This window comes from Podarcis erhardii (genome assembly GCF_964252035.2).
Source record: "Podarcis erhardii genome assembly, chromosome: 16".
Taxonomy (NCBI): Eukaryota; Metazoa; Chordata; class Lepidosauria; order Squamata; family Lacertidae; genus Podarcis; species Podarcis erhardii.
Genome location: NC_138514.1, coordinates 24037566 through 24065525, shown reverse-complemented (window position 1 = coordinate 24065525; position 27960 = coordinate 24037566). Strand labels below are relative to the sequence as shown.

Sequence of the window (27960 nt, the reverse complement as noted above, 5' to 3'; positions counted from 1 at the left end):
TATACCACTGGAAATGCCAGGAGAAGTGGTTAAACCCAAGGAAGGGAGATATTGCTGCTTTTACCACCCTCACACTACTGTACTACTGTATTAACTTTTTCCTACCGCTCTAATGCAGCTTTCCACCCCCCACGTGTATAATCAATTTTTATTAAAAGTTTTCCACATAAGATACAATAAAAATCACACTAATCTAAAAAAGAAAAATAGAAAAAAGATGAAGAAAGGAAGACAATAAAGAAAGAAAGAGAAAAACGAAATTCAAAGTCCCGTATCAAAATTAAGTCTTAACGCTTATTCCGCACTCTTTCAGTCCCAGCATCCACATCCCATTTGCTGGGTAGGTATCCAGTGATAATTAAAGCTTTGGATTAGCACGACACAAAACAGATAACTGCTGGTAATTTTACAGTATAAGGCCTAGAACTCTACAGAGATTTTCTGCCAGAGCTAGACTAGGGCTGTGGGTGGCTGTGTCTTACTCTAGGGTCCCAAGCTTACACCTGCAGTTCAATAGGCAGAAGCTGTTCCACAAGGCAAAGGCAAACTCCTATTACTCTATCAAACCTGGCCAAATCAAGATGACACACACCTTCTGTTTCTAAAGAAGGGCCCGAGGGCAGAGCACACACAGTCTGAGATGGCTCACGAAGCTAGGTCCAAGCCCCAGATCAGTTCAAGCACTGCCTCACCGGTACTTCTCAACTTTGAGATGCTCTTTTGGGAAAGACAAGGAGAAATTTCTTTTTTTATATATATATATAAATATTTATTAGAGTTTTTAAATACAAATGCACCAATAATAAACAATCTTACTTCTATCACAACGTAGTTTCATCACTTCTTTGGACTCCCTCACGTCTCCCGCTCCCATTTACATCGTTAAAAGATTTTTCCAAGCAAATTATCAACTTGTTTACGATCTTATATCCACTCAATCAAGTATAATCTAACAATTCTCCATAAAATTTATGTTTTCTTTAATCTCATTTATCATCAAATTCAAAATCTAATTTAGTGGTGGCCAATTTTTTATAATCTAGCATCCTTCTTAACATTCAACCAAATTATGTTTTTGTAAATACATCTTAAATTTCTTCCAGTCTTCCTCAATCCTCTCTTCTCCCAGGTCTCGGATTCTGCCAGTCATCTCGGCTAATTGCATGTAGTCCATCAGCTGCATCTGCCACTCTTCCAGTGTGGGTAGATCTTGAGTTTTCCAGTTCTTAGCGATGAGTATCTATTCACTTTTTGTGTCTTTGGATGCAACCAGTTTGGGGCAGTATATTACGTTGAGATGTTTGTACCTAGTGCTAGAGTTTGTCTGGAAGGGTGGTTTTGGATGCTTCTATTGGGTGTAGAATCTTAATGAGGGCCATATCACATATGTCCAGTATCTTGCACATGTGTCATTTCCAGAGTAGAAACTGCATCTCACATGTATACTGTGAGATACATGTGTCATTTTGCAGCAGGAAGCCCTGACTGGTGGAGGTCTCCTATGGTGTGAAGCTGTGATGAAACACTTGCGTGTGTTAGTTGATCAGGACATATGTTGTTTCTATTATGGAAATTAATGCTCTTGTTGGAATTTTGTTATATGTGAGGTGGCCCAGAGATAGCAGTGTAAACAATGTAGGATCATTGGCAATGAACATGGAGATGCCCGTGTTGTTTCTGGAAACGGGTAGCTGTATCTCCACTGTGCTTGACATCTTGGTCCATTTTTGCATTGTGATACTGTAATACGGGGGCAGAAAACCTTTTTCAGCCTGAGGGCCACATTTCCTTCTGAGCAACTATCTGAAGGCAGAGTGGTAGTAGTAGTAGGTTCTGTATTTTGCACTTCAATTTTTCAAGTTCGGAATCTTGGTATTATTACACATGCTTCTTCCTTTTAACCGAATTTGAAGAATTTAGTAACATGGTTTTTCCTTAAGCAAGCCCTTGGAGCTGGTAATATGGGATCTGGTTAAAAGTAGAATCACAGCACAGAGAGTGTGTGTGAAAATAGAAGATGGGGAAACATCAAAAGAGAAAAGATGACCTTCTCGCATAATTTGGAAGGAGAAGGGAGGACAGATTAAAGAGAGCTTTATAGGGGAGAACATTCTGCCAACATTTTAAAAAAAAGTGGGTGGGAGGTTAGAGTGTGAGAATAATAATTATTTTAATCCTTGGGTTGGTTTAAGAAAGAAGCATAGTTTGCTCTATATTCTGACACAACAGAGAGCCAGTGATTACATGTTCTCGTATCACAACATCATGTACAGTATTGAATGTTGATGATGATACCTGTTTCAAAGGGGTTTCCCCCTCGTAAGTGCTCCAAAAAAATTCATATATATACTACCTTAGTAGCTATTAACAATATAGCCCTGTAAGGCAGACCAGTATTCAGACTTGGGGCTCTCTAAGACGACCTAGTGAGTTAATGACTGAGGTGAGATTTGAAGTGTTCCTGCTCTTAACCCTACATCCCACCATATTTCATTTAGTGAAGCTTACTCGTGTGAGAGATCATTAGGCTTAATATTGAAGCCGTAACATAACAATCTTCTAGTAGCAAATTGGAACTTCACCTCCCTCTCTGAGAGCCAGTGTGGTGTAGTGGTTAAGAGTGGTAGTCTTGTAATCTGGTGAACCGGGTTCGCGTCTCCGCTCCTCCACATGCAGCTGCTGGGTGACCTTGGGCTAGTCACACTTCTCTGAAGTCTCTCAGCCCCACTCACCTCACAGAGTGTTTGTTGTGGGGGAGGAAGGGAAAAGGAGATTGTCAGCCGCTTTGAAACTCCTTCGGGTAGTGATAAAGCGGGATATCAAATCCAAACTCTGCTTGCATATTACATTACACACAATATAGTGCAACGACAAGAGTTTTAGATTTGGATGGGGAAAACACATATTTAGTTCCCCCCTTCCTTCTCTTTCCCTTGGCTATGAAGCTCATTCTGTGGGTTTGGGAAAGTTACTACCTACATCGCACTGCGAGGCCAAAAATACTACTCTGAATTCTTTGGAAGAAGGGCCAGATACAAATGTCATTAATCACTGAAAGGGATGTTAGGGAATGCTCCCGATATGGCATTGCGTTGAATTTAAAACAAAGATTTTTCTTGACGCAAGGGAACTGTGTGGGCTTCCTCTGGTGCCCTGATGTACTGTTTGCACTGCCTTCTGTCAGCGTTGCATTGCTTTCCCACTCTAGGATGATGACACAATGCATTTATATCCTCCTGCCACTCGCCTGGCTTTCTTTGCAGCTGCTCTTAGTGGCATAGCCTCCTTTCATTCCGGCATAGCTGCTTGCTCTCGTCACACCCACACTGCTACCTTGCCGTAAGATGCTAGCCTGGGGGATGCTGCAGACATGCAAGGGATTGGCTCATGTCCTTGCATCAGCCTCGCAATGCAGCAGACTGCATTCACTCCCTCCACCCCTCCAACACAGGCTGCCACAGACATGCTGTTGGCATTCCTTGTTTTGCAGTGGTAGCTGTCAAGTGTCTGTGTGCTATGTGAAAATAACAAGGGAAAGAAACACAAATGTTTTATACAGGGGCAGTGTGGTGATGGGGAGGGGGAGTTCTTCCACTGTGCCCGCTGTGGGGAGGAAGAGACAAATTCTAACGATTTTAGAAGCCCAAGGAAATGATTTTTTTTTTTTGCATAATGATAATAATAATAATAGTAAGGTGTTTCAGCTTATGAAGAAATAATGTAATTGTTAATTTCTTCTAATAATTGTTGTTTGCGTGGACTTCCCTTCAACTCTATAGCATCATGCCACAGAATGAAAACAAGGCTGAGATCAATGTCCTTTCTTAACACTATCACTCTGTGAAATAAATTTTGTTTCTGTGTGCTGTCATCTCCCTGGAAACCTACAATGGGTAGGTGGCAGTGGGGGGAAGAGCCACACTCTGGTAGCTACGTATGAGATGAGTAGAACTGGCACACCAGTTATTTAAAAAAGAAAAAAGAACACCAGAATTGTGTGCACAAAAATTATCCATATTCTAGAGCAGGCTTCCTCAACCTTGGCCCTCCAGATGTTTTAGGCCTACAACTCCCATCTTCCCTAGCTAGCAGGACCAGTGGTTAGGGATGATGGGAATTGTAGTCCCAAAACATCTGGAGGGCCAAGGTTGAGGAAGCCTGTTCTAGAGGCTGTATCTTGTGCTAAACTTATACAAAGTAGGTCCATTGAAATACAGTGGTACCTCGGGTTAAGTACTTAATTCGTTCTGGAGGTCCGTTCTTAACCTGAAACTGTTCTAAACCTGAAGCACCACTTTAGCTAATGGGGCCTCCTGCTGCTGCCGCGCCGCCGGAGCACAATTTCTGTTCTCATCCTGAAGCAAAGTTCTTAACCCGAGGTACTATTTCTGGGTTAGCGAAGTCTGTAACCTGAAGCTTATGTAACCTGAGTTACCACTGTAGATGGACACAACTAACTTAGGTTCATTTATTTGGATGAGTCTACTCTGAGTAGAACTTAGTTGGATACAACCCTGGATTTTTCAACTTGAACAGAGTATGCATATTTAGTTAGTGCTTATAAGTTTATGCCACTTGTCCATTATAAAAATACTGATCTTTCAATTGTCCTACTCACGGGTTGTTGTTTAAGAGCCGAATTGTCACAGGAAAGAGGACAGCGCTCTCCGACATCAGCTGTGCAGCTTCGCTCCGCAGAAGTAGCGATTGACTCTCAGCACCGCGCCAGCACCCCGTCTCGCTCCGGAGCCCTTTGCAGGGTTCCTTTGCCGATCGGGGGGGGGGGGGCGCAAAAGGTGCCCGCCGAGTCCCACGGTCGCAGGCTTCACCCGCCTGTGGTTTTCGAGAGGGTCCCCGCTTCGCTGCAGCGGTAGGACCCGATTTCTGCGGGGCTTTCTCCCTCTAGATTAGAGGGAATCCGCGGTTTGAATCCCCGTGACGGGGGTGAGCTCCCATTGCTCGGTCCCTGCTCCTGCCAATCTAGCAGTTTGAAAGCACGAAGTGCAAGTAGATAAATAGGTACCGCTCCGGCGGGAAGGTAAACGGCGTTTCTGTACGCTGCTCTGGTTCGCCAGAAGCGGCTTAGTCATGCTGGCCACATGACCCGGAAGCTGTAAAAAAGCCGGCTCCCTTGGCCAATAAAGCGAGATGAGCGCTGCAACCCCAGAGTCGGTTATGACTGGACCTAATGGTCAGGGGTCCCTTTACCTTTACCTTTATGCATCCAACATAGTTTTTTGTCGTTTTCTCCTCTCAATGTTTGGTTGTGCATTTGTCTGTTGGACTGTTTTCTGGATGTATAAATTGAATACTGTAACACTCCAAAGACTCAATTGGGAAGACAACACTTCCTGACTTAGCCTTTGATCTTCTTCCCTACCTTTATAGAATCATAGACTTGTAGAATTGGAAGGGACCATGAGCGCCATCTAGTCCAACCCCCCTGAACTGCAGGAATCTTTTGCCCAATGTGGGCCTTGAACCCATGACCCTGCAATTAAGAGCCTCATGCTCTACTGGCTGAGCTATTCTTTTTTAACACACACACACACACACACACACACACACACACCTACCTTACTTGGACAAGCCACATGCCTTAGAAACAATTCTATCCTGAGGGATCTTAAAACTATCCCATTACTCCTCTTCATTCCCCCTCACACAATTGCATGGTTGGAAAAGCAGGGTTGTGCCTGATATTTCTGACTGCACACCTGTCAGGTGTCCATGCGCAGGAAGCGGGATGCATAGAGGGCACCTGCTCTACACAGATAAGCTCTGCAACATGCTGCTGGAGCCTACATACAGAGAACAGGCTTGCAGACTTATCCGTTTATTGCATTTCTATCCCACCGCTTTCTCCAAGGAGCTCAAGGAAGCATACAGGGTTCTTCCCCATCCTCATTTAACCCCCACAACAACCCTGTGAGGCAGGTTAGGCTGAGAAGCATTGACTGTCCCAAGGCCACCCACCCAGTGAGTTTCATGGCTGAGTAGGGATTTGAACCCTGGTCTCTCAGCTCCTAGCTAGACACTGTAACCATTACATCAGACGGGCTGTAGATGGCTGGGTGAAGCTGACAGTGGTGTGGGATGGGACCCTATCCTTACCTTCATGCTATTTTTTTGCCATGGGGCAGGTGGGGGGGATGACTGAATTGGGTTCTTGGCATACATTGCTCAGTTGAAATCCCAGCTGCGTTACTGATGAAGGCAGGAGTCGAAACATTTAACTTGCTAAAGAGTGTTAAATCTATCTCTGTTTCATCATTCACTTATCAATATATGCCCATGGAGACTGTTTCTCAGCTGCTGTATAAAAAAAAATGGTTTGGAAACTCAAGAGCATTTCTCATGTCTTTTGTGATACAACACAGGGGGCTTTTGGTCAGAGGATTAAAGTAAACATTCTCGAGGGTATGTGGATTTCCTTAGGCACACGTAAAGTAGTTCTTTGGATCCTAGCCATAGGAACACTTGCAGATGTTTCCTCCTCCCCATGTAATAATAATGTATTGGCATATTAAGATCGGTTATCCTGGGGTTTGCTTCTGATGCATGTAAACTTGCCAGATGTTCCTTGTTTCAAGGGGGTGTTCCAACTGCAATAAATTACAATGGATGTTTCTTATTTACCACTGCTGCAGCTCTCCTGAACTTCATAGTACAGAGTGCCCTATTTTTGCAGTGTCTCTTTATTGTCATGGTGTGGTGGTAGGGGCGAGATTTGGCAGGCTGGGATCTTGCGCTAAGCCTGAGAGGGAGGCACTGTTTGGCATCTAGAGCGTTATACGCAGTCCGATAAATGTAGAGAAGGCAGTGTCGTGTTGCGTTCAGATGCTGAGACCGTGTTGATTTTTCTACTGTTCCACTGAGGGACATTATTGTTCGCCTTTCCTGTATTATTGATTTGAGTCTTCTGTAAAAAGTCACGCGGGGGGGGGGGGGATATATCGACTCAGAGCCTGCAAGAGTTCTAAAATGCTAGCAAGCAAGATGAATGGAAGGGGTGGTATTCCCCCCCCCCCCCGTGCTTCATTTACAAGCCAAATGCCATTATATGGGCATAAATTATGTCTAAAAATGATTTGCATTTAAAATTGAAATGGGTGGAGCAGTCACCCAGGAGCCTTTTGCTTTCTTTCTTGTGCATTGGCAAGGGTTGCTAACTATTAGATCAGCTCAGCCAGCCAGTTAGTATAAAATAAAGTTAATTGGACTTGCCGAAAATCAAATGGCCTCAGCCTTGCACTAATTCCTAAGTCTGTGATTTAATAATGACACTGGAGACGAAGGACTGGAAAGGTGCTGAATGACTGTCTAAACCAATCAGCAGAGCTGTAAATTACACTTCTGAGATTCCCAGTGGCAGATTGAGACGTGCGGTTGAAATCGCAAGGGGTGGATAAAGCCGTACATGGAAGCAATTTGTCAAGATTCCCGAGCTTACGTAAATTGGAATTTAAGCTTCATTTTTAATTCTCTCTCTTTCTCAGCATTTCAGCTGCCAAGAGGGACTGCACAATTGGGATCAGGAGGAAGAGCAGCCCCTGAGCGGAGGGGCTGGTTAAACACTGAACTAGAAAAATAAAAACAAGTCAATTAGGGACTGAAGGTTTTTTTTAAACAACAACAACAAACAAACAACAACAACAGGCCAGTTTCAATGTAACATTTCATGCTTACATGATGACTCTTCAACATCATCTAATGAGCACATACGAGAGGTAGTTATTTTGGAACGGTAATCTGCATAACTTCCAAATGTCATTCATGAATGTGAAATGTTGCATCGAATGAGCTCATTTGAAACAGGATAACGCTAGTTATAATCAGATAATTTGCTCAGTGAAATAGCACCGTGTGAACAAGTCCACTGGTTGTTTCCTCCCTGCAAATAAGCTGCAAACTTTGTTGCTATGGAGCACCCCCTCCTGGACAGCATGAAAGCAAGTACTGTACAGTACTGCGTCTTGACTTTCCATGCAAATCTGGCTTTCTGCTGGAGATTCGCTTTGATTTGGGGAATGCAAATCGGTAGGAACAACTTGTTTGCAAACTCTGTTGCCTTCCTGTTAGGGGAGTGCAGCATCGATCAGGGCAAATAATTGAATCGGGTGTCTGTCTCTGCCAGGCCTAACATCACTGTTCAATACAACAGTTTGTGCTCCTCTTAAATGTATGCTGCATTCTAAATGCTTCAGGATTGAATAACGGAGTATACTTTCGCAAGTGACACCAGGGATGTATTTTTGTTTCTGTTCTTGGGACTAGCCAGCGTTGGATGCTTGCTGTCAATTGCCAATCATCATAACTGGCCACAGGAAAACAGCACTGTGGCTTTCACATACCCAGTGGCGTAGCGTGGGTTGTCAGCACAAGTAATTTGCGCCCCCTAACCCGTGGATTTGCGCCCCCTAACCCTAACCCCCAGATGTTGCGCCCGGTGCGGCCGGCCCCCCCTGCACCCCCCATGCTACGCCACTGCACATACCGGAAGGTGGTTGATATTTCCAGACCCTTCAAGTGTTTCCAGGGACATCCCTGATTTAGACAAGCTGTCCCGGTTTCTGATTTGATCCTTGAATGTCCCCCTTTTCCTTAGGATGCCCCTATTTTCATTGGAGAAATGTTGGAGGGTATGTAGTTATCTGACCCCCGAGCCGTCTGAAGGCAATCCTGTACAGTATAGGGAAGGGTTTTTAAAAATGTTTTATTATGGTTTTATATATGCTGGAAGCCACCCAGAGTGGCTGGGGCAATCCAGTAAGATATGTGTGTGGGGGGGGGGTATAAATAGTAAAATTATCATTATGGGATGGGAGGTCCCTATTTTCATCAGAGAAATGTTGGAGGGTATGTATTTCTAAGAACACAAAAACATGAACATTAGAACATGTTCAGCTTGGGTTTGCGTGACACCGTATTCGAGATCTAGGACAGGGGTGGGCAGACATCAGGCTTGAAGGATCTGCTTTAGTTTTCTCTCATTCATTACACAAACACACACACTCTGAGTCCATTACCTAGTGCCAGGTGCAAAATACATACACTACACTGAAAATTAAAGAATCCTAAACCCAGGCATTTTTTCTGAGTACCAGAACTGAGTGGAGCTCACAGTCCTTACATGCAAAACCCCGCTCCCAAGTTACCCCAGTATTTATTTCTTTCAGCAATATTTGGTGGTGTCAAGTTATTTTGTTGCTGCTATTATTGAGTGTTTGAAAGTCAAAACCCTTGCTGATCAAATCACCCAGAGATGTACTATGGATCTATCCTGATCCCTGCCCACTACTGATATAGGAAACTGACACTGGTATGAGCATCTCTTGGGAAAGGTGCCAAAGCTCTGATTATATTTACCGGTACATAAATAAGGATTTGTATTGTTATGGTAGAAGCAAGATGCCCATCACTGTGCCCGCCAAAGGTTGTGTGTGTGGAAAAGTGCCTGTATATTTCAGAAATTCTCAGGGTGAACTTGGAGACACTACTGCAGTGGCAGCTAAACCTGCCCATCTGCTCATGGTGACTGATTGCAGCATCTACTTTTGCGCTCTCTCTCTCTCTCTCTCTCTCTCTCTCTCTCTCTCTCTCTCTCTCATTTTGTCCCATAGAAATAAATGGGAACCATGGACAACTGAGCTATTCCCTTTCTGTATAGCCCAATGAAGCCTAGGGAGCTGGATTTTTTATTTGTATAGTGGGTGGTCAAGTTTCATGGTTCCCTTTGTATTACTGTAAAGTATGCAGTTCTTTGATATATATATATATATATATATTCTCTTCCCCTCTCTTTCTGTATAGCTATGGTACAGAAGGTTACCTTGTCTCGAGACAAAACAGCCAGATGAATCTTTTCAGCCAAGCTCAGTTTCGATAATTAGTTATCACACTATGGAGCCCGACAGCAGGGACGACATCGACTTGAAAGAGGAAACCGCACAGGTGTGGTCTGAATCAGCTGAGCAGGAACAGAATACTGCTCAGGTGACTAGTGCTTATTGCATTTTCTAACTGCTGATGTTCACGCAGTCTGTGTATATGAATAGGGCATCCTTGCAGTAGCTCAGCCTGCTTATTAAAGGCATTTGTGTGTGTAGATTGTTATTGGATATATGTGAAGCTGTCTTGAGGGTTCGATTTTTGCATGATACAGAAATTTCCCTGGCTATAGATTTTGTTCTCCTAAGGTTTCAGATATACCAAATAAAATATGTTGGGGTTTTTTTTAAAAAAAAATGTTTTTTTTTTAAAGTGGCTATAACACAAGAAAGAAAAGAGACATTATCATTTGTGTTCCATCTTATTAGAAATATCACCTTTCCCATAAATCTTATCAGTCCACATTACTTTAAAAGAGTTACGTTGTATTTCTTATACATATATAATGTAAAACTGTACATACTTAGATAAGAGAGGAACCGGAGGGTTTGAGGATAGCACATTCTGTCATTTATAACTTGATAGCTGTACTTCACAAAATAGTTGTTGACAACTGTTTTGTATTGGCCATTGAAGATTAACAATTAGGCTCAAATTTCATTTGGTCCAGATATCCTTAGGGTTGTCCCCTTTTCCCTTGATACAGGATTTGTGCTTTTAACAGCTGCATAACAGGTAGATATCCAACAGGCCGAGCTTCTTTCCCTTCACCTACATGCCTGCAAGTATTATATGTATTGGATTTTTATGTACTATGAAGCTGATAGAGGTGCACAGCCTTTTAGGAAACAAGACAGCTGTAATTGACCTCAGTGGTACTAAGCTGATTTCATTCAAAATATCCCGGTTGAACTGGGTCTTGGATTGAACTGTTAGTGATTTTGGGACCAAATTTACAACAAAAGTGGCCTTTTAGGTTAGGCTTTCTTATTCACCTAGTTTTGGGTTTTTTTCCTGAGCTGATTCTGTATGAGTTGCCAATGTAGTCTGGAATATTACTAGGGATACACAGGCAACTCCCCATTTATGTGCATGCAGCTGACACGGAACCACACAAGTGTGCATTGTGCTGAACGGAGAAGTGAATATAAAAGTGCAAAAACGGCACTAGAAGAGCCCAGAAGGGGCAAAAAAGGCACGCAAATAGTGCCTAGCAAAACCAGGAGCCCTTGCACTGACTGTTGAGGCCTGTGGAGAGTTGCTGTTTGAACAGGGAGGTTTGGAAGGAGTGATTGTGGAGTTTGACCAGTCTGGTAAGTGCTACTGGTTTTTAAGGTTGTTTTCCCAGGGGTTTTCAGAGGTTTAGTGTGTGTTTGCAGGCTTTTTCAATGGTGTTTCAGATATACATGGTTTCACTGACACACACAGTACCTTGAAATGTAAACCCTACGTGAACTGGGAGTAGCCTGTACGTATGTAAGTGTTACTGTACATTCTTATGCACAGCTTTGTGTTTGGACAGTTCCTGACAATTCTTCTCTGCCCCTGTTTCCCTTCCCTTTCTCCAGGTCCACTTTGTCCCTGAAGGTGGAACTGTGGCTCAGATTGTGTACAGCGATGATCAGGACCGTCCTTCGCAGCAGGTGGTCTACACTGCCGACGGCACATCTTACACCTCTGTGGACACCTCGGAGCATACACTGGTGTACATCCACCCCGTGGAAGCCACTCAGGCATGTGACATCTCACATCCCCTGTCTCTTGTCTACTCGTGGCTGCAAAGAGCAATAATTTCATTCAGAACTTGGGCCAGCTGCCTGCAAAGCTGTGTGAATGCCTAATAGTCCTCAGCTGTGCATAATCATCTAGCCATTGGCGAAGGGGGAGTTTGGACTTTTCATGCTAAATGGGAGTGCAGATGTTGTAATCAAAAAATGCTGGGAGGCTATTGAGTATGAAGCCCTGTCCATTTTGCTTCTCTAAAACTGGAATAATTTAGCCTTTTTTCCCCTTCAAAAGATGACATGAGTAATCAGCGCAACAATATCAGCCATCACAGTGTTCTGTAAAACAAGGGGGTTCCTAATCCATTCTTTTCAGATTCCTTATTTGCATAGCCAAGTTTAGGAAACTACTAATAATTCGGGCATTGGAACTTGTATTTTTCTAACAATTGTACTAGTCTGTAGACTTGAACTGGACAAATCTATTGATAGGTTTTCCAACTTGGTGCCTTTAGGAAATATTTGAAACAATGATTTGTTTGCATGCTGTATGCATTACTTGTGCATTGCGGAGGACCTTGGACCCTGTTCTAGGGTGTGCATTTATGGGGGGGGGGAGACACAGGGAGCTAACTGCCTTGACAACAAGTCAGACCACTGGTTAGCTAATTCAGTACTGCCTACACTGACTGGCAGCAGCTCTGCAGGGTTTCAGATGGCGGTCTTGCCTAGAGATGCCACCAATCGAACCTTGGACCTTTTGCATGCAAGGCATTGCAGTGCTGCTGAGCAACAGCACTTTGCATCTTTACTGATCAGACTTGTTTGGATTCTCCAGTGGCTCATGTGAGCGAGAAACCGCAAACAACTTGGTACACTTTGGAATTTGTGTTAGTACTTTCTAGATGGAAATGCAACACCACACTCAACCCTTCTGCGTTTGCATATTGTTGAGGAAGATCAGTAGTGGTTGGAAAGCTGTCTTTCAGGAGAGCGTATCTCTTGTTACTGATCTTCTCATTGGGAGACCTCTAAAAAGCTGTTAACGAACCCCAGGAACATGGTTTGAAAACCACTGTTCTAATTTAGACAAACCATATAGCTGCTGGTAACGGTAGCCTACTAAATTCCCAAATCCCAGTCCATCCTCTATATCCTTCCTGCCCCCCCCCATCTTAATTGCACTCCATTTGGGTGCTTTACTGTTCCTGTTTTAATCAGGTCCTTCTACTTCTTTACCCCTTGGCTTAAATTGTCAAGCAGGATTTTCCTTTTAAGCTTTAATGTGAGCGCTCTTGAGTCTTGATGTAGAGAGAGAGAGAGAGAAAGCACGTGCAAACGACCTGCTACAATTTGGAATTTGTGTTAAGTGCTTTCGAGATGGAAGCTGCTCTGTCAGTGTAACACCACCACTATTGGGATTTTAGCTTCAGTCGTCCGAGCTGATAAGGCTCATCTTCCTCCGAGCCCTCCCAGCAGAGCATTAAAACAACAAAGTCCACAACGGAAGGATGAGATAGTATGGGCTACATTGCCATACTTCATTACTAAGCTATACAGAGAGCAAAGAAATATACATCTCCTATCTGTGAGAAGCAGAGAGCAACTGAACAAAGAAAGCAAAGGAACAAAGGAAACAGAGGAAACTAGTAACATCACATCCTGTCTCCCTTTCCCGTGAGAATCCAACAGTATCTGGACTCTGTGGAATGTAAACAGAGTCCTGTGACTGCAAGCAGCTGCACAGTGAGGAAACAGAAACTAACATCCTCCTCCTTTTTGTGAACACCCCTGGGCAGCGTGTTAGTACAATCTCAGTACAAACCCAACTTCTGTCTATAGGTACAGCGTTGATCCCTTGGAACAACCTTGGACAATAAATCAGCAGGAATTTCATTACCTGACATGTAGGACACCGTTACGAGTCCTTTCTGAACACATTCCCTAGCGTGTTGCAGCTTCAATTGCAAGTGCTTCGTGCTTTGCTTACAACCTTCAGAAGTCCACCTCACACTTTATAGGTGGACTGTTGGCACTAAGAGTGCATTTCATAAATACACTGTAGTGGCCAAGGTAACTGGCCTTATGGAAATTGAATGGAATCAGCCATTTGTCCAATGCCACTTTCCTTTCAGCAAGTTTATTCTGTCACTGTGAGCTTCGCATAACCAAGCGTTACCAAGACCCTCTTAATCATTCTTTATTATTTTGTTCAGACTTTGTTTACAGACCCGTCCCAAGTGGCGTACGTCCAGCAGGATGCAGCGACACAGCAGGTAAGGTTCAGGCTTTTCGGTTGAGCTTTACATGTGTCTGTTGATGGGCTATGCATTTATTTTGTCCTGTTCTTGTCTCTGCAAAACCTGTTCAACGAGAGATTATAGTGGGATTGGCGTGATGGTACATTCACCTTTCTGAAGGGACTCATTTGTTTGCTGCCATAGTCATGCAGTTCTAGCATGGTGGCAATCACAGAAAAACCTAAATTTTCAGTTTAGAAAAATGGTAAGTGAGTGGATACCTCAGGTGGTTAGAGCATGGTGCTGATAATGCCAAGGTTGCAGGTTTGATCCCCTTCTGGGACAACTGCATATTCCTGCACTGCACGGGGTGTGTGTGTGTGTGTGTGTGGACTTAGATGATCCTCAGGGTCCCTTCCAACTCTGCAGTTCTATGATAGCTCTGTATAGAAGGTGTGGAGAAAGCTAGTGGAGCTGAATGTTGGAAGATTCAGAACAGACAAAATAAAAGTACAGTGGTACCTTGGGTTACGAACATAATTTGTTCTGGTGGTCCGTTCTTAACCCAAAACCGTTCTTAACCTGAGGTGCGCTTTCGCTAATGGGGCCTCCTGCTGCCACTGTGCCGCCAGCGCGCAATTTCCATTCTCATCCTGGGGCAAAGTTTGCAACCCGAGGAAGTACTTCTTGGTTAGCGGAGCGATTGTAACCTGAAGCATTTGCAATCCGAGGTACCACTATACTTCTTCACATAGGGCACAGCTAAACTACGAATTTCACTCCCTCCCGCAAGATTAGAGATGACCACCAACTTGGATGGCTTTAAAAGGTTGGACCAATTCATAGAGGATAAGGCTATCAATGGCTGCCATATGCCCCTGAATGCCAGTTACTGGCAATCCTAAGTGGGAAGAGTTGCTGCCGCACTCAGGTCCTGCTCAGGGACTTCCCACAGGCATTGGGTTGGCTACTGTGAGAATAGGATGCTGGGTTAATAGGTGGGCCTTTGGCTTAATCCAGCAGGTGTCTTCTTAAATTGTTAAGGTGCTCTTGAGCCAGCTAACATGACAAAAGGCCACCTAGTGTCTAAAACAGGGGTAGTCATGCTTTTTATGCCTACCGCCCACTAATGCATCTTTCTGGATGGTAAAATTTCCTTACCGCCCACCAGTGCTCAATAGAAGGAGGATTCAGCTCGTGTCCTAGAACCCCCTACCGCCCACCTAGAATCCTCAAACACCCACTAGTGGGTGGTAGGGACCAGGTTTGACAACCCCTGGTCTAAAGGATGTCCTGTAAGGTCGGTTTTAAGAATGTTAAGAGGACTGCTTAACTAAGATTTCCTGTTCTGAAAACATTCTACTATATCTTTCATTTAAGTTATCAAAAAACAAACAAACCCCCAACCTGTTTTATTGTTTTGTTTGTACACCCACATAATTGGGAGATAACAGCATTTCCTCGTTTATACAGGCAGAAGCTTTTTCGAGTTTTTATTTGGGATATAACTGTAAAAGCTAAAAATTCCAATTACTTGCTGCTGTGTCTGATGTATATAGTCCTAGTTTTGTGCTTGATGTGTTCACTAGTGTGAAATTGACTAGGAGTAGCATGAAATTGAGGACTGGGGATGTGAGGATTCGAGGATGCAAAAGGGAGGGGGGGACCCTGTATTTGAAAAGGACTAGCTTCTCATTTAATCTCCCGTGGCACAGAAAATGGGATGGTTAAGGTCCAAGAGTTGAGATCCTTTCAGTCCTAAACCACTGTGTACAACACAGGTTTGTGGAATAGCCACTCGAAATGATTTGATAGCTGTGTTAGTGTCTTATAAAGTGAGGCGATACATTTCAGTTAATATTCTGGAAACCTCTGGTACTCTAGGTGTGAACCCACCACTGATTAGAAGATACTGGGGTGTTTTTTTGGAAGGGATTTCCCCAAATAAATGGTTTGATGCTTTAGTGCTTGGCCTCATGCTACCCTCACCAAGCAAAAAGCAGCCGGATTCTGGTGGCTCTGAATTTTCCAGCCTCCCTCCTGACAGTTAAGGGAGGGTTTTTAGCTTATACGTACTGTATTCATACTGAGAGAGAAAGAGAGGTAGCTACCTGGTGGGCTTTTGTGGTTCTTTCTCATCTCTCTCATCTAATCTCCCCTGCTCCCCAACCAGCTGGGGTGATTAGCTGAATGAGATAACTAGAATGTCTCTTTCCTTTTTAGTATGACTTCAAGTGAGGTGCCTTCAGCTTTCCTTGACTGCCAGCTGTTGGGAGGAAGCCTCCAGAGCTCTCTATAGCCTGGCAGTTTTCTATTTGGTGAGTGTAATGTGTAGCCAGGCTGTTGGTCCAAAGACAAAAATATGAGAAGCACAGGCATTTTTTATTTTTAATGGAATATTGTATCTCTACCTCATATCCAGTAAAGCCCAGAGCTCACTTGTGGGCAGTGAACAAGACCTTTGGTAAATTGAATGGACCCAATCTCTGTTTCAGATCAGGTTCATTTTCATGGGCCCTGCAGGGAGTGCCCTGGCCAAGTCAGGGTGGAGGAAGGGAGTGGTTAGCCAATGATTCTGGGAGAGATCTAGTGGGCTGGGAAGGTCCTTGCCTGGGTTGGGGGGGGGGCTCCAGGATTAGGATCCCAGAGAGGGTTTGTGTGTGTTTGTTCGTTCCTGTCACCCTGTTCCATCTCCCTGCTAGTCCCAGGTGGCTCTTTTGGTTTCCAAAGTAGTTTCTAGCAAAAGCTTCAAGTATACCCTAAAAAGCATCTTAAGTTCTACTGGTGCTGTGTGGCTTCTGCCAGAGCCCATCAGCAAGCAGATCTCAAGTACTGTACAGGATTGCATCCAAAGAAACATATAATGCAAGGTTAGCTATAAAAACAATAGGAAAACCCCAGCAGTGAAGAAGAGAGGATGTACATTAGCAAACTGTTTAGGAGCATAGTAAAACAAACAAACAAAAAATACAGGTTTATTTTGGAAAAAGAACAACAAAGAAAAAGACGCTTAACAGATGCGTGTTCATTGAGCAGAAATAAGAAAGACAAATTCAGAGAATTGCAGCATGACAGGGTTTATTAAGGCAAGTGTCATGAAGAATCATTTTGAATTTGAATCCTTTTTGCATCAAACACTAAAAAGGCAAATGGAAGCAGTGGAAGGACTGAACAATAAGCTGAAAACTATGAATGATGTTTTAAAGGGAAAAAAAGATAGTGGGAAGGAATACATGTGAATTACTGGCAACATACACCTGCTGTATCAATGTTTGATAAAGCTTGCATTTCTTAAAAATGTTAATGTAAGTTTTGAATGTTTTTTTGTGTGTGTCAAAAATAGAATAATTAATTTATGGAAAAAGAGAAAGGGGGCAAGTAATAAACACCTGGCCTGGACATGGAAAGGATTGACAGATCGATAGCTCTTTCTTCTGTTAACCAGAAGGTTGGTGGTTTGAGCTCATGCAGGGATAGCTGTGAGCAGGAGTCCTGCATTGCAGGCAGGGGGTTGGACTAGATGACCCTTGAGAGTGGCTGGGGAAACCCAGCCAGATGGGCAGGCTATAAATAATTTATTTATTTATTTTAAATTATTATTATTATTATTATTATTATTATTATTATTATTATTATTATTATCCCTTCCAACTCTATGCTTCTATGAAGCTTTTTTTTTTAAAAAAAAATATTGCATAGAATGTTCACTATAAACAAGAATAAAAAACAATATTCAGGATCAAAAGAATGTTGCATTTAATTTGTAGTAAATAGTGATGGGGCGGAATCAACACAAATGGTAGGGACAGAATATACAAACAGGCCCATTTTTCCACATTTTCCCTAAACCTATTATTATTAGTATCATCATCATTGTATATGGTGCTTTACAGAGCAGTATAACCAAAAGGACTTGGAACAATACAATAACTCTGAAATTCACTGTGGAAAGCGAGATGCATAATGAGTGGGCCAAAGGAATGAACATCTCTCAAACCTTTCAAAGTCGAGACACAGGAGTCCACAGAGTCCAATGCCATATATTTGACATTAACCAGCATGAAGTGAAGGCTGCAACATGCTACATTCCTGTTCTGTGGTAAAAAACAGCATGGCATCCAAGCCTTTCCCTCAGTCCCTTTTCTTTAGGCCAGAAGAAACAAATTGCACCCTGCCTCTTTCTGTGCGCCTGTGTTATTTCAGCAGGCTTGCAGTGGTCAAGAGTAGCAACAGCCTAAACACATGCATCCCCTCATATGCGATGCAGGTCATGTATATTTAACAATGGTGCATGCATTCCTTACGCTGACTGATGATAATAGGAAAAGCATGCAAGTGTCACGAGTGCGTTATCTCTGTATCCTCCCCCCTGTGCAGCTTAGACAGCAGCACTCTTGGCAAACCAAGTGTTCCCATGGGGAGATTTCCAGTTTGTTTGCGAGTGGTTATCATTTTATTAGAGCAGCTGCTAGCCTGCAGGTGTTGCATGTACCCTCTTCCTGTGAGAATTCCCTGAACTACTCTAGCTGCTAAAATAATAATCGAGGTCCCTGCTGTTTTTTTGGAAAGACCTACTGAAATCTTAGCGCTTCAAAAGCCTTTGTGTATTCATCTCTTGATTTCTCCCAACATATGTAACCGGGATGAAACAAGAGTTCACTAAGGGTGTTTTTGCTTGTAAGCTGTTTTGATACCCTGCAATGGCAGGTTTTGTGCTGACTCCTCCCTGCCAGCACGCCTGGAAGTGTGCTAATGATGCCTTGTGGGTGTGTGCCTGGCAACAGGGAAAAATCACTCTGTTCACGTCAGCCCCTTTCTACTTCTCTCTCTCTCTCTCCCCCCCCCCCTTATTTGTGGTCACTTTATCCCATAAAGCCTTTTGCGGCCATGATTTCCAGCTATTCTGGAGATAAAGCTGAAAAGGCTAAGGGAGAACAGCTATTCAACGCTTTAAGGGTTGGCATATTGGAAGGATTAAATATATATCTTGTAATAATAATTTTCCAGGGGAGACACACTGGTACCATCTTCTGGAATGGGGTTCAACAGCAGCACAAGGTTTCTTCTAGTCGAAATCAGGCTCTTTTTTTCGGGGGGTTGCCATCGCCCTTCCCCAGTTATCAACCCAGAGGGAAAGGAGGATTTGTGGAATATGAGTTTTGGCAACATGCCATTGTGCACGCCTCGGGCAACTCCCTCGCCCTTCTCAAACTGGCATCTCCTACAAAGCATGCCACCCTGGGCTGCTTTGGGAAGAAACGCAGGGTGCACATTTAATAAAATAAATAAATATAACTTGTTTCTGACCTGTACTGGATCATTTGTAAAGGCCCACATTAACTTGGGGAAGGGCTGTAGCTCAATGGTAGAGCATCTGCTCTGCATACAGAAGGTCGCAGGTTTGATCCCTGGTATTTCCAGGTAGCGATGGAGAGCCACTGTCAGTGCCAACAGTGCTGAGCTAGATGGACCAGAGGACTGACTCAGGATAAGGCCACTTCCTCTAGTTCCTAACTTATAGCAGTTACACAGGCAGCTCCACTGTATTTTTATAGCAGAAAGGAAACTCGCATAGGGAGGGGGGGGGATGTTATATCTGCATTGTCTCTCGAAGTTTTAAATAATTACTGACACCTGCCTCTACCCATTCAGACACCTTTCGGATACTGTATTTTGCAACCTAAAAGACCTGGCTTGCAGGACTTGCTGCAGCCAGACAAATCTGAATGATGGAGATGCCACAGGACTAAAACGAGTGCCTGTGATTTTAGGTAACTGTGCTCTTGCCTGCTACTCCTCCTCCTCCTCCTCCTCCTCCTGATGCTGCTGCTGCTGCTCAGAGCATGAATCCCACCCACCTCTCTGTGCTTGGCAGCGTTGCCGACCCCTCAGCGGCTCTGGAGCAGGACCCTCAAGCAGACAGAGTAAGTTGCCAGGTGCCCCATTGCTTTTACATTTGAACTCTCCATTTCATGCCCCCATTAAAAGAAACCAGGACCCAACAAAACCAATAGAAATTTGAGGGTCGGCTTTTGTTGTGTTCATTCAGAAGCCACCTGGAGCCAGGTGTAAAATAGCAGGGGGAAGGGGGTTGCACAGAGGTAAAATAATGGCTGCAAGGGCAGCACCAGTTACGCACTTCATCGCATCAGCAGTGAACCATATATTAGGATAACCCACATCACCCTACCGGAGTGTTACTATCTGCCTCAATGGCTCTGCTCTCTCACCTACAACTGGAAGAGATTAGGTTAGCAGGGATTAGAACGTGGCTTCCTCTGTGGTGGCTCCAGCATTGCAAAATCCCTTTCCCAGTCCCCTGCCAGTCCCCTTTTAATCAACTTTTGGATGTGACTTGAAAACTGTTTTATTTCCCAAGGTCCTTGTGGTTTGGTTTTAATTTGACTCTCCTTTTTAAAAAAACTGTCTGCTGCATCTTTTGTGTGCTGTATTACTGTTTTATTTCTTTCCTTTTTTGTAGTTAGCCCCCTCGGGGGAACTTGTTCGTAAAGGTGGATATAATTTAAAAACAATCAAACTTGTGTAATTCATAGGACTAGATAAAATAAGCTGCATATACAGTAAAAATCTACCTCTGAGTGGCTACGGATCAGGGAATTTAGCAGAAACTCTAAAACTGCTCAGCAGAGTTACACTAAGATCAGGTCAAAAGCAACCAAGTAATATTAATTTTTTACAATTAAATAATAATGACGATAAGAGATAACTGATTCATTCATGGCCAGTCATGGTAGATTATTTTTTAAAAAAAAACACCACACAACTGATAATTTAACCAGAAATTCTCACCTGGTAAATTATGCTCAACTGTCTTTTGAACATTTACCTGTGTCAGTACAGAAAGGATTGACAGTGGTAGGCAAGCTGGATTACAGATTGCCTATCTGCCATTGAGGAATTCCTATAATAATAATATTATAATAATAATATTTTTTTATTTATACCCCGCCCTCCCCAGCCAAGGCCGGGCTCAGAGCGGCTTACAAGCAATAATAAAAACAAGTTGAATGATTACAACTTAAAAACAAAATTAAAATACAATATTAAAAAAATTTGAAAAATTGAAACATTAAAGCGTTTTTGAAACTATAAGTGTTCTCAGAACATGGTTTGGAAAATGCTGATGTGCATTCTATACTTTTGCAGTTATGCCACACCCTCAGGGAGTTCTGTTATTTAGTGCAAAATTCAGCATTCCAATAAGCTGTTATAAAAAGCAATAACAGCAAACCCTGCAGGTTTCTAGTCCTTATTGTTTTTTTAAAATGTATTTTTATTAAAGATTTTCTTGATTTACAAAAGTCTAGTCCTTATTGTTGACTGTGAAGATAAGCTTAAATAGACATTTGGCAATGCCTTGTGGAATCTTAGAAGCCAGCATTCCTGCAGCTAGTCTGTGGGGACTTCATTCATCTGCGTTCCACTTTATTCTCCAGCTAGGCCTAGAAGAAGTATAATAAACCAGCATAGGCAGATTTTTATTCGCACCATGTTTCGGATTGAAGAATTTAGCATAATTTATTCAGCTCACAAATTTATTTGTTTGTTTATTTGAAAAAGCAGCATTTTGGCTACCTTGACCCACAATTTGGGTTCATTTTATTTAAATGTCAAATATACATATCTCTAAGCATGCCTAGCACTGAGGTTTCACTTCTAACTTATTGAAAGACTGTAATGCTTTGTGACGTGTGTGTGTGTGTGTGTGTGTGTGTGTGTGTGTGTAGCCTGTTCCTTAAGCTCTCTTACAGCAATTCCCTTCCCCCTACACACACACCTATTATACCGATTTCTGCCTCATCCTTAAGCTCTCTTACAGCAATTCCCTTCCCCCTACACACACACCTATTATACCGATTTCTGCCTCATCTGCAGTGCACTATGGGCATTTAACTCTTCTCTTCATAGAAAATAAAATATAACACTCTTTAAAATTAGAGCACCCATTGCCCTTAAGCAGTTAGGAGGTTGCTTTTTGTTACAAAGGTTTTAGATTTTAATTAGCTAGTCTCTTAACCGAACCCTGTGTTTTGAGTGCATTGGTGTTGTTTTCTCTTGCTTTCATGGAGTGAGAAAATCATAGCCCGGACCATTTTGAGGGCATATTTTAATGTCAAACTGATTAAAGCAGAAAATGGAGACCCTGGGTGGCTTCACTTGGAGATGGAATAAGGAAAGGCGTAAGCTGAGTTGCAAAAAGCCTTTCTGGGGAGCCAAAGGTTTTTCTGATTTAATGCCGCCTTCTTGCCAGTTTCCATCATTATTAGTGCGCTGAATACTTTTTTGCAAGGCTTAATAAGACGTTGGTCTCGTGAAAGCAGCTTCTTGCTGTTCTCTCACTTTACAGCAAATAGACCTGAGACGGTGACTTGGCTCAAGATGCCTACTGTGTTCACGGTTGCAAAAGCATTTGAAGCCAGCTGTTCTAGAATCAAGTGTAACACTGTCCACCAGACCCTTAATAGTTCTGAGATATATTTTCACACACTTAGTAAAGTTCCCCACCTGGCAATCGTCTCCTATGCCTGAACAATGTGGAGAGTGAACTACATGAGATCTGAGCCCACCTGTAGTCAGAAATGTGGCAGTGTCCAATGGCAGCAGGGCAGCTTAAAGAGCAAACTAAAGCCTGTGTGATCCACCCTGTGCTATCCTCCAACACTTCTTTTCTTCCCCTAGTGTCCACTCCCCAAGGCAGCTGCCTCCATCGCCCTGATGGTAGGGCCGGCCCAGCGTGCATCCCTTTCAACATTCAGTGTGGCAGTAGAGGATTCAGCTGCCCTGCTGCCTGCCACCCATCTCTCACACCACCCAGTTGTCCTACTTGCTATAGGCAAAAATTAAAGCCCTGCTTAGGTATACCTCGTCTTCTCCAAATTTGGTTCATCTCCAACTAACTTCTCCTGAGAACAGACCCATTTAAATGAATGAACCTGAGTTAGTCATGCTTGTTGTTTATTTGTTTCATAAATTTAGCACACCGCTTGATTGTAAAAACAAAAACAAAGCAAAACTCAAAGCAGTTTGACTTCCCTGGGTCTATTCTGAGCAGGGCTATCAAGGGGTACAACCCCAGATGCCACTGGTATTAGCTGAGATATGATCACTATTATTTTCTGGTTTGCTGTTCTGGATCACAGCACATTTTTGCTGATTTCCCCTCCCTAGGTATCAATACCAGTGCACAGCCAAGTTTTGCCTCCTATGGAGGCCGTGGATGAGTCTGGTCCTCTAGAACCTTTGCACAACCCAATAAGTGATACGGAAGCGAAAGAGGAAAACGATGAGGATGATGAGGATGATGACGACGACGAGGATGAGGAAGATGAGGAAGAAGAGGGAGAAGATACCGACATGGATGAATGGGATCCAGATCCACCTCATCCCTTTGACCCAAATGACCTGTGTAAGCATTCGAGGGTGTCTTGTTTTTGCTACGCCTCTTCTCCCTTTCATTGGCTTACCACTGCAATATGGGAATGAACCCAAAGCCATTTCATTTGAATTGCACTCCAGGAATTGGTACTTGGAAGCAAGGGGAGTGTGAAACTAGCATCACTGAGCCAGAAAAGTAGGGTCACTCTTGTTGGATTTACTTTGTTTTTAGTTGAACCCTGAAATCTTATCAACCAGTGCTGGGCACCAAAGACAAACATTTGGAATTAGAGAATATGGGAAGGGCCATGGCTGCATGGCAGGGCATTTGCAGAAGTCCCAGGTTCGGTCTCTGACATCTCCAGGTAGGACTGGACACAGATCCATGTCAGAGACCCTCCGAGAGAAACTACCAATCAGTGCAGACAATACTGAGCTTGGTGGACTAACGATCTGATTTGGTGTGAGACATCTTATGTTCCCATGGCAAGTTGTTTCTGAGCACCTTCTGACTCTAGAAATAGATTTTCGGTACTGGAACCGAGCTCACAGTCCAGTCCACTTACTCCTGGTTAGCTTTCTGCATTTTAGCAGCCCAATAAAGACGGGGATGGTTGTTTAGTTGCTACTGTTGTTAAACTATTGGGAATCAAGAAAACCGTGGCAATCTACTACAAATTACCCAGAGATCTACAAATAGATCCTGTCTACTTAGTCAGCTGCTCGCAGTGGCCTAAGTCAGGATCTAGTGCAATGCTACTAGTGCTGGCACAAGTTGCCTCCTCAGTACCAGTGGGTGGGTGAGCCAAGAACCGTTTATTCATCTGAATCGTGCAGGGGGGTTGTGGAGGGCAGAGGGGAGTGGAAGGCAGTTGAACAAGCCAAGTGGACTGGGGTACTTTCTTCTGAGCTTTTCTACAACCTTTCCCTGTTGGAATCTTTAGGGCAAAGCTCTCAGCATTAAAAGTCAACAACCAGGTGCTGCTGCTTCTCAGGAGAAGAAGAGAATCTTTCCTCCACTATCCCATAGATCCAACTGATCTGGACATGGAATGATTCCAACTAAGCCCATGAGGTTGAGGATTTGTGCAGTAGGGACAACCCTTTCAAACAATAGGTGTCCTTTAGCTACTCTGAATGTGGAGGCCTTCGTTGCTAGAATTTGGTTGAGAGTTTTCAGGTTCTGTGCCTCCGGCTTCTAGTATATAAATTAAGGTTACCAGACGTCCCCGTTTCCCATTGACAGTCCCCAGATTTACAGATCAGTCCCCATACAGAACCCATTGAAGTTGAAAAGTGTCTCTGGATTCATTGAAAAAAATAAATCTGGTAACCTTAATATAAATGGGATGTGGGACTGTGTCATGTATTCTTCTCCTGTCCAATTATGTCTTTCAGGGTGTGAAGAGTGCAATAATGCACACCCCTCAGTTTGCCCAAAGCATGGACCCTTGCACCCAATCCCAAACCGGCCTGTACTGACCAGAGCAAGAGCCAGCCTTCCCTTAGTGCTTCACATAGACCGATTCCTGGGAGGAGTGTTTTCCAAGCGGCGCATTCCCAAGCGCACACAGTTTGGCCCTGTGGAAGGACCCCTGGTCAGGCAGTCAGAGCTTAAAGACTGCTATATCCATCTAAAGGTAAAGAGGCACCACACATTTGCTGTGCGACCGACGCGTTTCGAGACACACATTTTGTGCAGTATAGTAATTTCCCTGGAAGGAACTCCAGGGACTCACAAGAAATGGGATCAACATGACTATGTGATCATACACATCCAGTACGCAGTGCAAATAGAGGAGAGGCAATACATTTCATGTAGTTCCAGAAGCATCTTGGCGTTCATTATGCAGGAATCCCACTTCCTTATGGAGAACTAGCTCATAACGATCAGGAGCAACAATAAGTCTTGTGCTAAATAAAAGACTGATTGTTGTGGCATGAGCTTTAGAAGACAAGAACCTACTTCATGAGATACACAAAGTGAAAACAATGGGCATAAATTTCTGTCTATATGTAGATGCATGGGTCACTGACTCACAGAGGTATTGAAATCGCTCTGGTACTTGGAAGTGAGAGTTCTATAGCCTCTTTGGGTTTCAATTTTTTTTGGGGGGGGGGACGACTCGCAGTGACAGCAGGAAGCATAGATCCCTGCAGACGGAAGTCAAGTTTCATTTAACAGCAAATGTTAGTGATGGGACTGAACTTCAAATCAAGGGGCTTCAAATTCCTGCTGTTCAAAAACACCTCCCTTGCAAAGCTTATGTCAGGTCAGGGCCAGCCCCTTCCAGAATTAGGGGCCACCTCAACTCGCATTCATTTTTGCCTCCTCACCACAGCTAAGCCCACAGATGTAAATGGGTTCAGGTATACTCAGTCCTGCAGGTTAACACAACTTCACCTGTGAGATAATAACTCTTTGTAATGACTTCACCAACCTAGACTATGATGCAAGCTAACAAAAGCTGCTGACAGATCTGCCAGTCTTCAGCAGCTTCATGCTCTGTCTGCCCTGTAAACTTTTTTTCTTCTTCTAATTACCTGGATTCATGATGCAAACTGTTTCTTCCATTGTGGACACAGCAGCCACATCTCACCGACATCCTCTGTTTGTGTGTGTACGTTTATAGATAATATATTTTATCTTGCCTTAGGTGTCCCTTGACAAAGGTGACAGAAAAGACCGGGGTCTGCAGGAGGATCTCTGGTTTGAACTGTCTAGCGAGGCTCTTTGCAACTGGATGATGTTTGTGCGGCCAGCCCAGAATCACCTGGAGCAGAATCTGGTCGCCTACCAGTATGGCCACCATATTTATTACACAACGATTAAGAACGTGGAGCCCAAACAGGAACTCAAGGTATGGGGCAACCTGCATTATATAGCTTCTTTTTGCTGAGTCAAACGGCACAGCTTCCCAACCTGCTAGAAGGGTTCCCTACTACTCAGCAGAGAGATAAAGCCTTAGGGCTTTATTCATTCATAATTCCCATGGTTCTTGTTCTGAGAGGTCTACCCTAACTGTACAACCATGGCATTCCAGGGGGTATGGGCGACATGTTTAGTTGTCTGTATTGAATCACTATAGGATAATGAACCTACCAGAAATAACAGCCCATTTGATCACTTATGCTGGAAATGTGGGTCAAGAATTCTTGTTCTTTCTTGGGTCTGTTGACTGTTGGTTCACTCCAACCACTGATTCACCTTGAACGTGTAAGCAAATTGGAGGTTGAGATGAGTCTGATATCATGCACCTCCTGTATGCACTGAAGCATCTTGGTTTACTTTTAATTGTCTCTCCCTTTCCCCCTTTGTGGCACTTTCCCCTGCCTGCCCATAAATGGGATTGGCTTTTCTCAACTAATGAGGCACCATTTACTTCAATCAGCGTACCTCCGAGGTTTGCAGTTTGGCCTGTGCGTGTGATAATCTGACTTTTCTGCTTGTGATTCCAATCACCACGAAGTTATTTTTATCCCATGCTTAAAACAAATCAAGTGGAACTTGGAACAGTTGGGAGAATAGCTTTTTATATTAAGCTTACAGCTTGAGATCTGGAGGGCAGTCAAAAGATGAGTGCCACCATCTGGGCTTTTCCTGTTTCTTGCCTTCTCCACTTCCTTTTCTGCCTTGTGCCTTAATCCTGCAAGTCCTTGAAATGTGCAAGATCTTGACAGGACCGAGAAGGAATCTGTAGTGTGTGATCCAGCATCGGCTCTTGACTTGCCCACCCCCTCCCTCTGTCCACAGAATACGAGCCAACTCCTAGGGGCTGAGGTCCCTTTGCCTCCAAATGAAATATTTGAGGGCCCTGTACCCCCCCCAAAAAAAGTTAATTGGCATTGCCATTCAAATAGTGTGCATGTGTCATGTCATGTGACCTATTATATGGGGCAGGGTTTATCTGCCTCCCCTGCCCCAATATTTTATTCAGGTTGGCACCCCTGGTCCACAGGATGCTGGAGATGATGCTGTGGACTACACCCCCCCAATGTGAATTGTCCTTCTGGACATGTTCTGGACATGCCTTTATCTCGTTTTGAACCCTATAATGCATTACGCAAGTGCAGCCACTAGAATTACAGTTAGTAGTGTTTTATTGTTTCCAACTGTTTTTAATGGTTTTACTGGAGAACACATGAAAGATGTAATCCAAGACACAAAAGAGAGTCATGTATTATTCCCCCTTCCTCCCCACAGTATAACTTACGGCATTTTGGAAAGTGCTTGCACCTCCTGCCATACTTTCACTATTGTGACAATCAGTGAATAAGGATTTGTGATTGAGTCGAACCACTCAGCCACACTGTCTGTGCAATAAGATGAAATAAATTGCTATAGTAACAGCCTCTTCAGAATATTCATGGCTCGGCACACTTAAAAGGCCTCTTGACACTTGTACAGTACAAAAAAAAAAAAAAATCACTTTGGAGCTACTAAAGACATGTGTACTTGAATTTATCTCTTTCTTTTTCATGTCAGTGTCACCCATGTATAAAATGAATGATAAAATGCTAGCTGATTCAAGTGAGAGCCAGTGTGGTGTAGTGGGTAGACTTTGTTTGTTACTAGAACTCCCCAAGATCCACTCACTGGAGCCTAGTGCAAACAGCATATTTGGAATTATATAATCTTGAGCCTGTGGATTTCCTTTGAGTACTACAATTGAACTCGCAGTCCTTCTGCACAAAAAAATTACTCTTGC

General features: G+C 43.4%; 1 protein-coding gene across 5 annotated transcripts in view; it reads left to right on the top strand.

The window, feature by feature from the left end:
* The window catches only part of PRDM10 (PR/SET domain 10), a 76433-nt gene that overhangs the window by 12933 nt on the left and 35540 nt on the right, over positions 1-27960 (top strand). Inside the window, exons 1-8 of one of the 5 annotated variants that reach the window (XM_081843070.1) lie at positions 7363-7730; positions 9814-9996; positions 11460-11624; positions 13832-13891; positions 19627-19779; positions 23045-23282; positions 24650-24891; positions 25909-26112. In XM_081843070.1, the coding sequence (XP_081699196.1) occupies positions 9904-9996; positions 11460-11624; positions 13832-13891; positions 19627-19779; positions 23045-23282; positions 24650-24891; positions 25909-26112 (1155 nt within the window). In that variant the 5' untranslated portion in view covers positions 7363-7730; positions 9814-9903. Of the gene's footprint in view, positions 1-7362; positions 7731-9813; positions 9997-11459; positions 11625-13831; positions 13892-16085; positions 16174-19626; positions 19780-23044; positions 23283-24649; positions 24892-25908; positions 26113-27960 lie in introns of those variants that run through there. The other 4 variants (XM_081843069.1, XM_081843068.1, XM_081843071.1 and 1 more) reach the window with 4 other exon arrangements.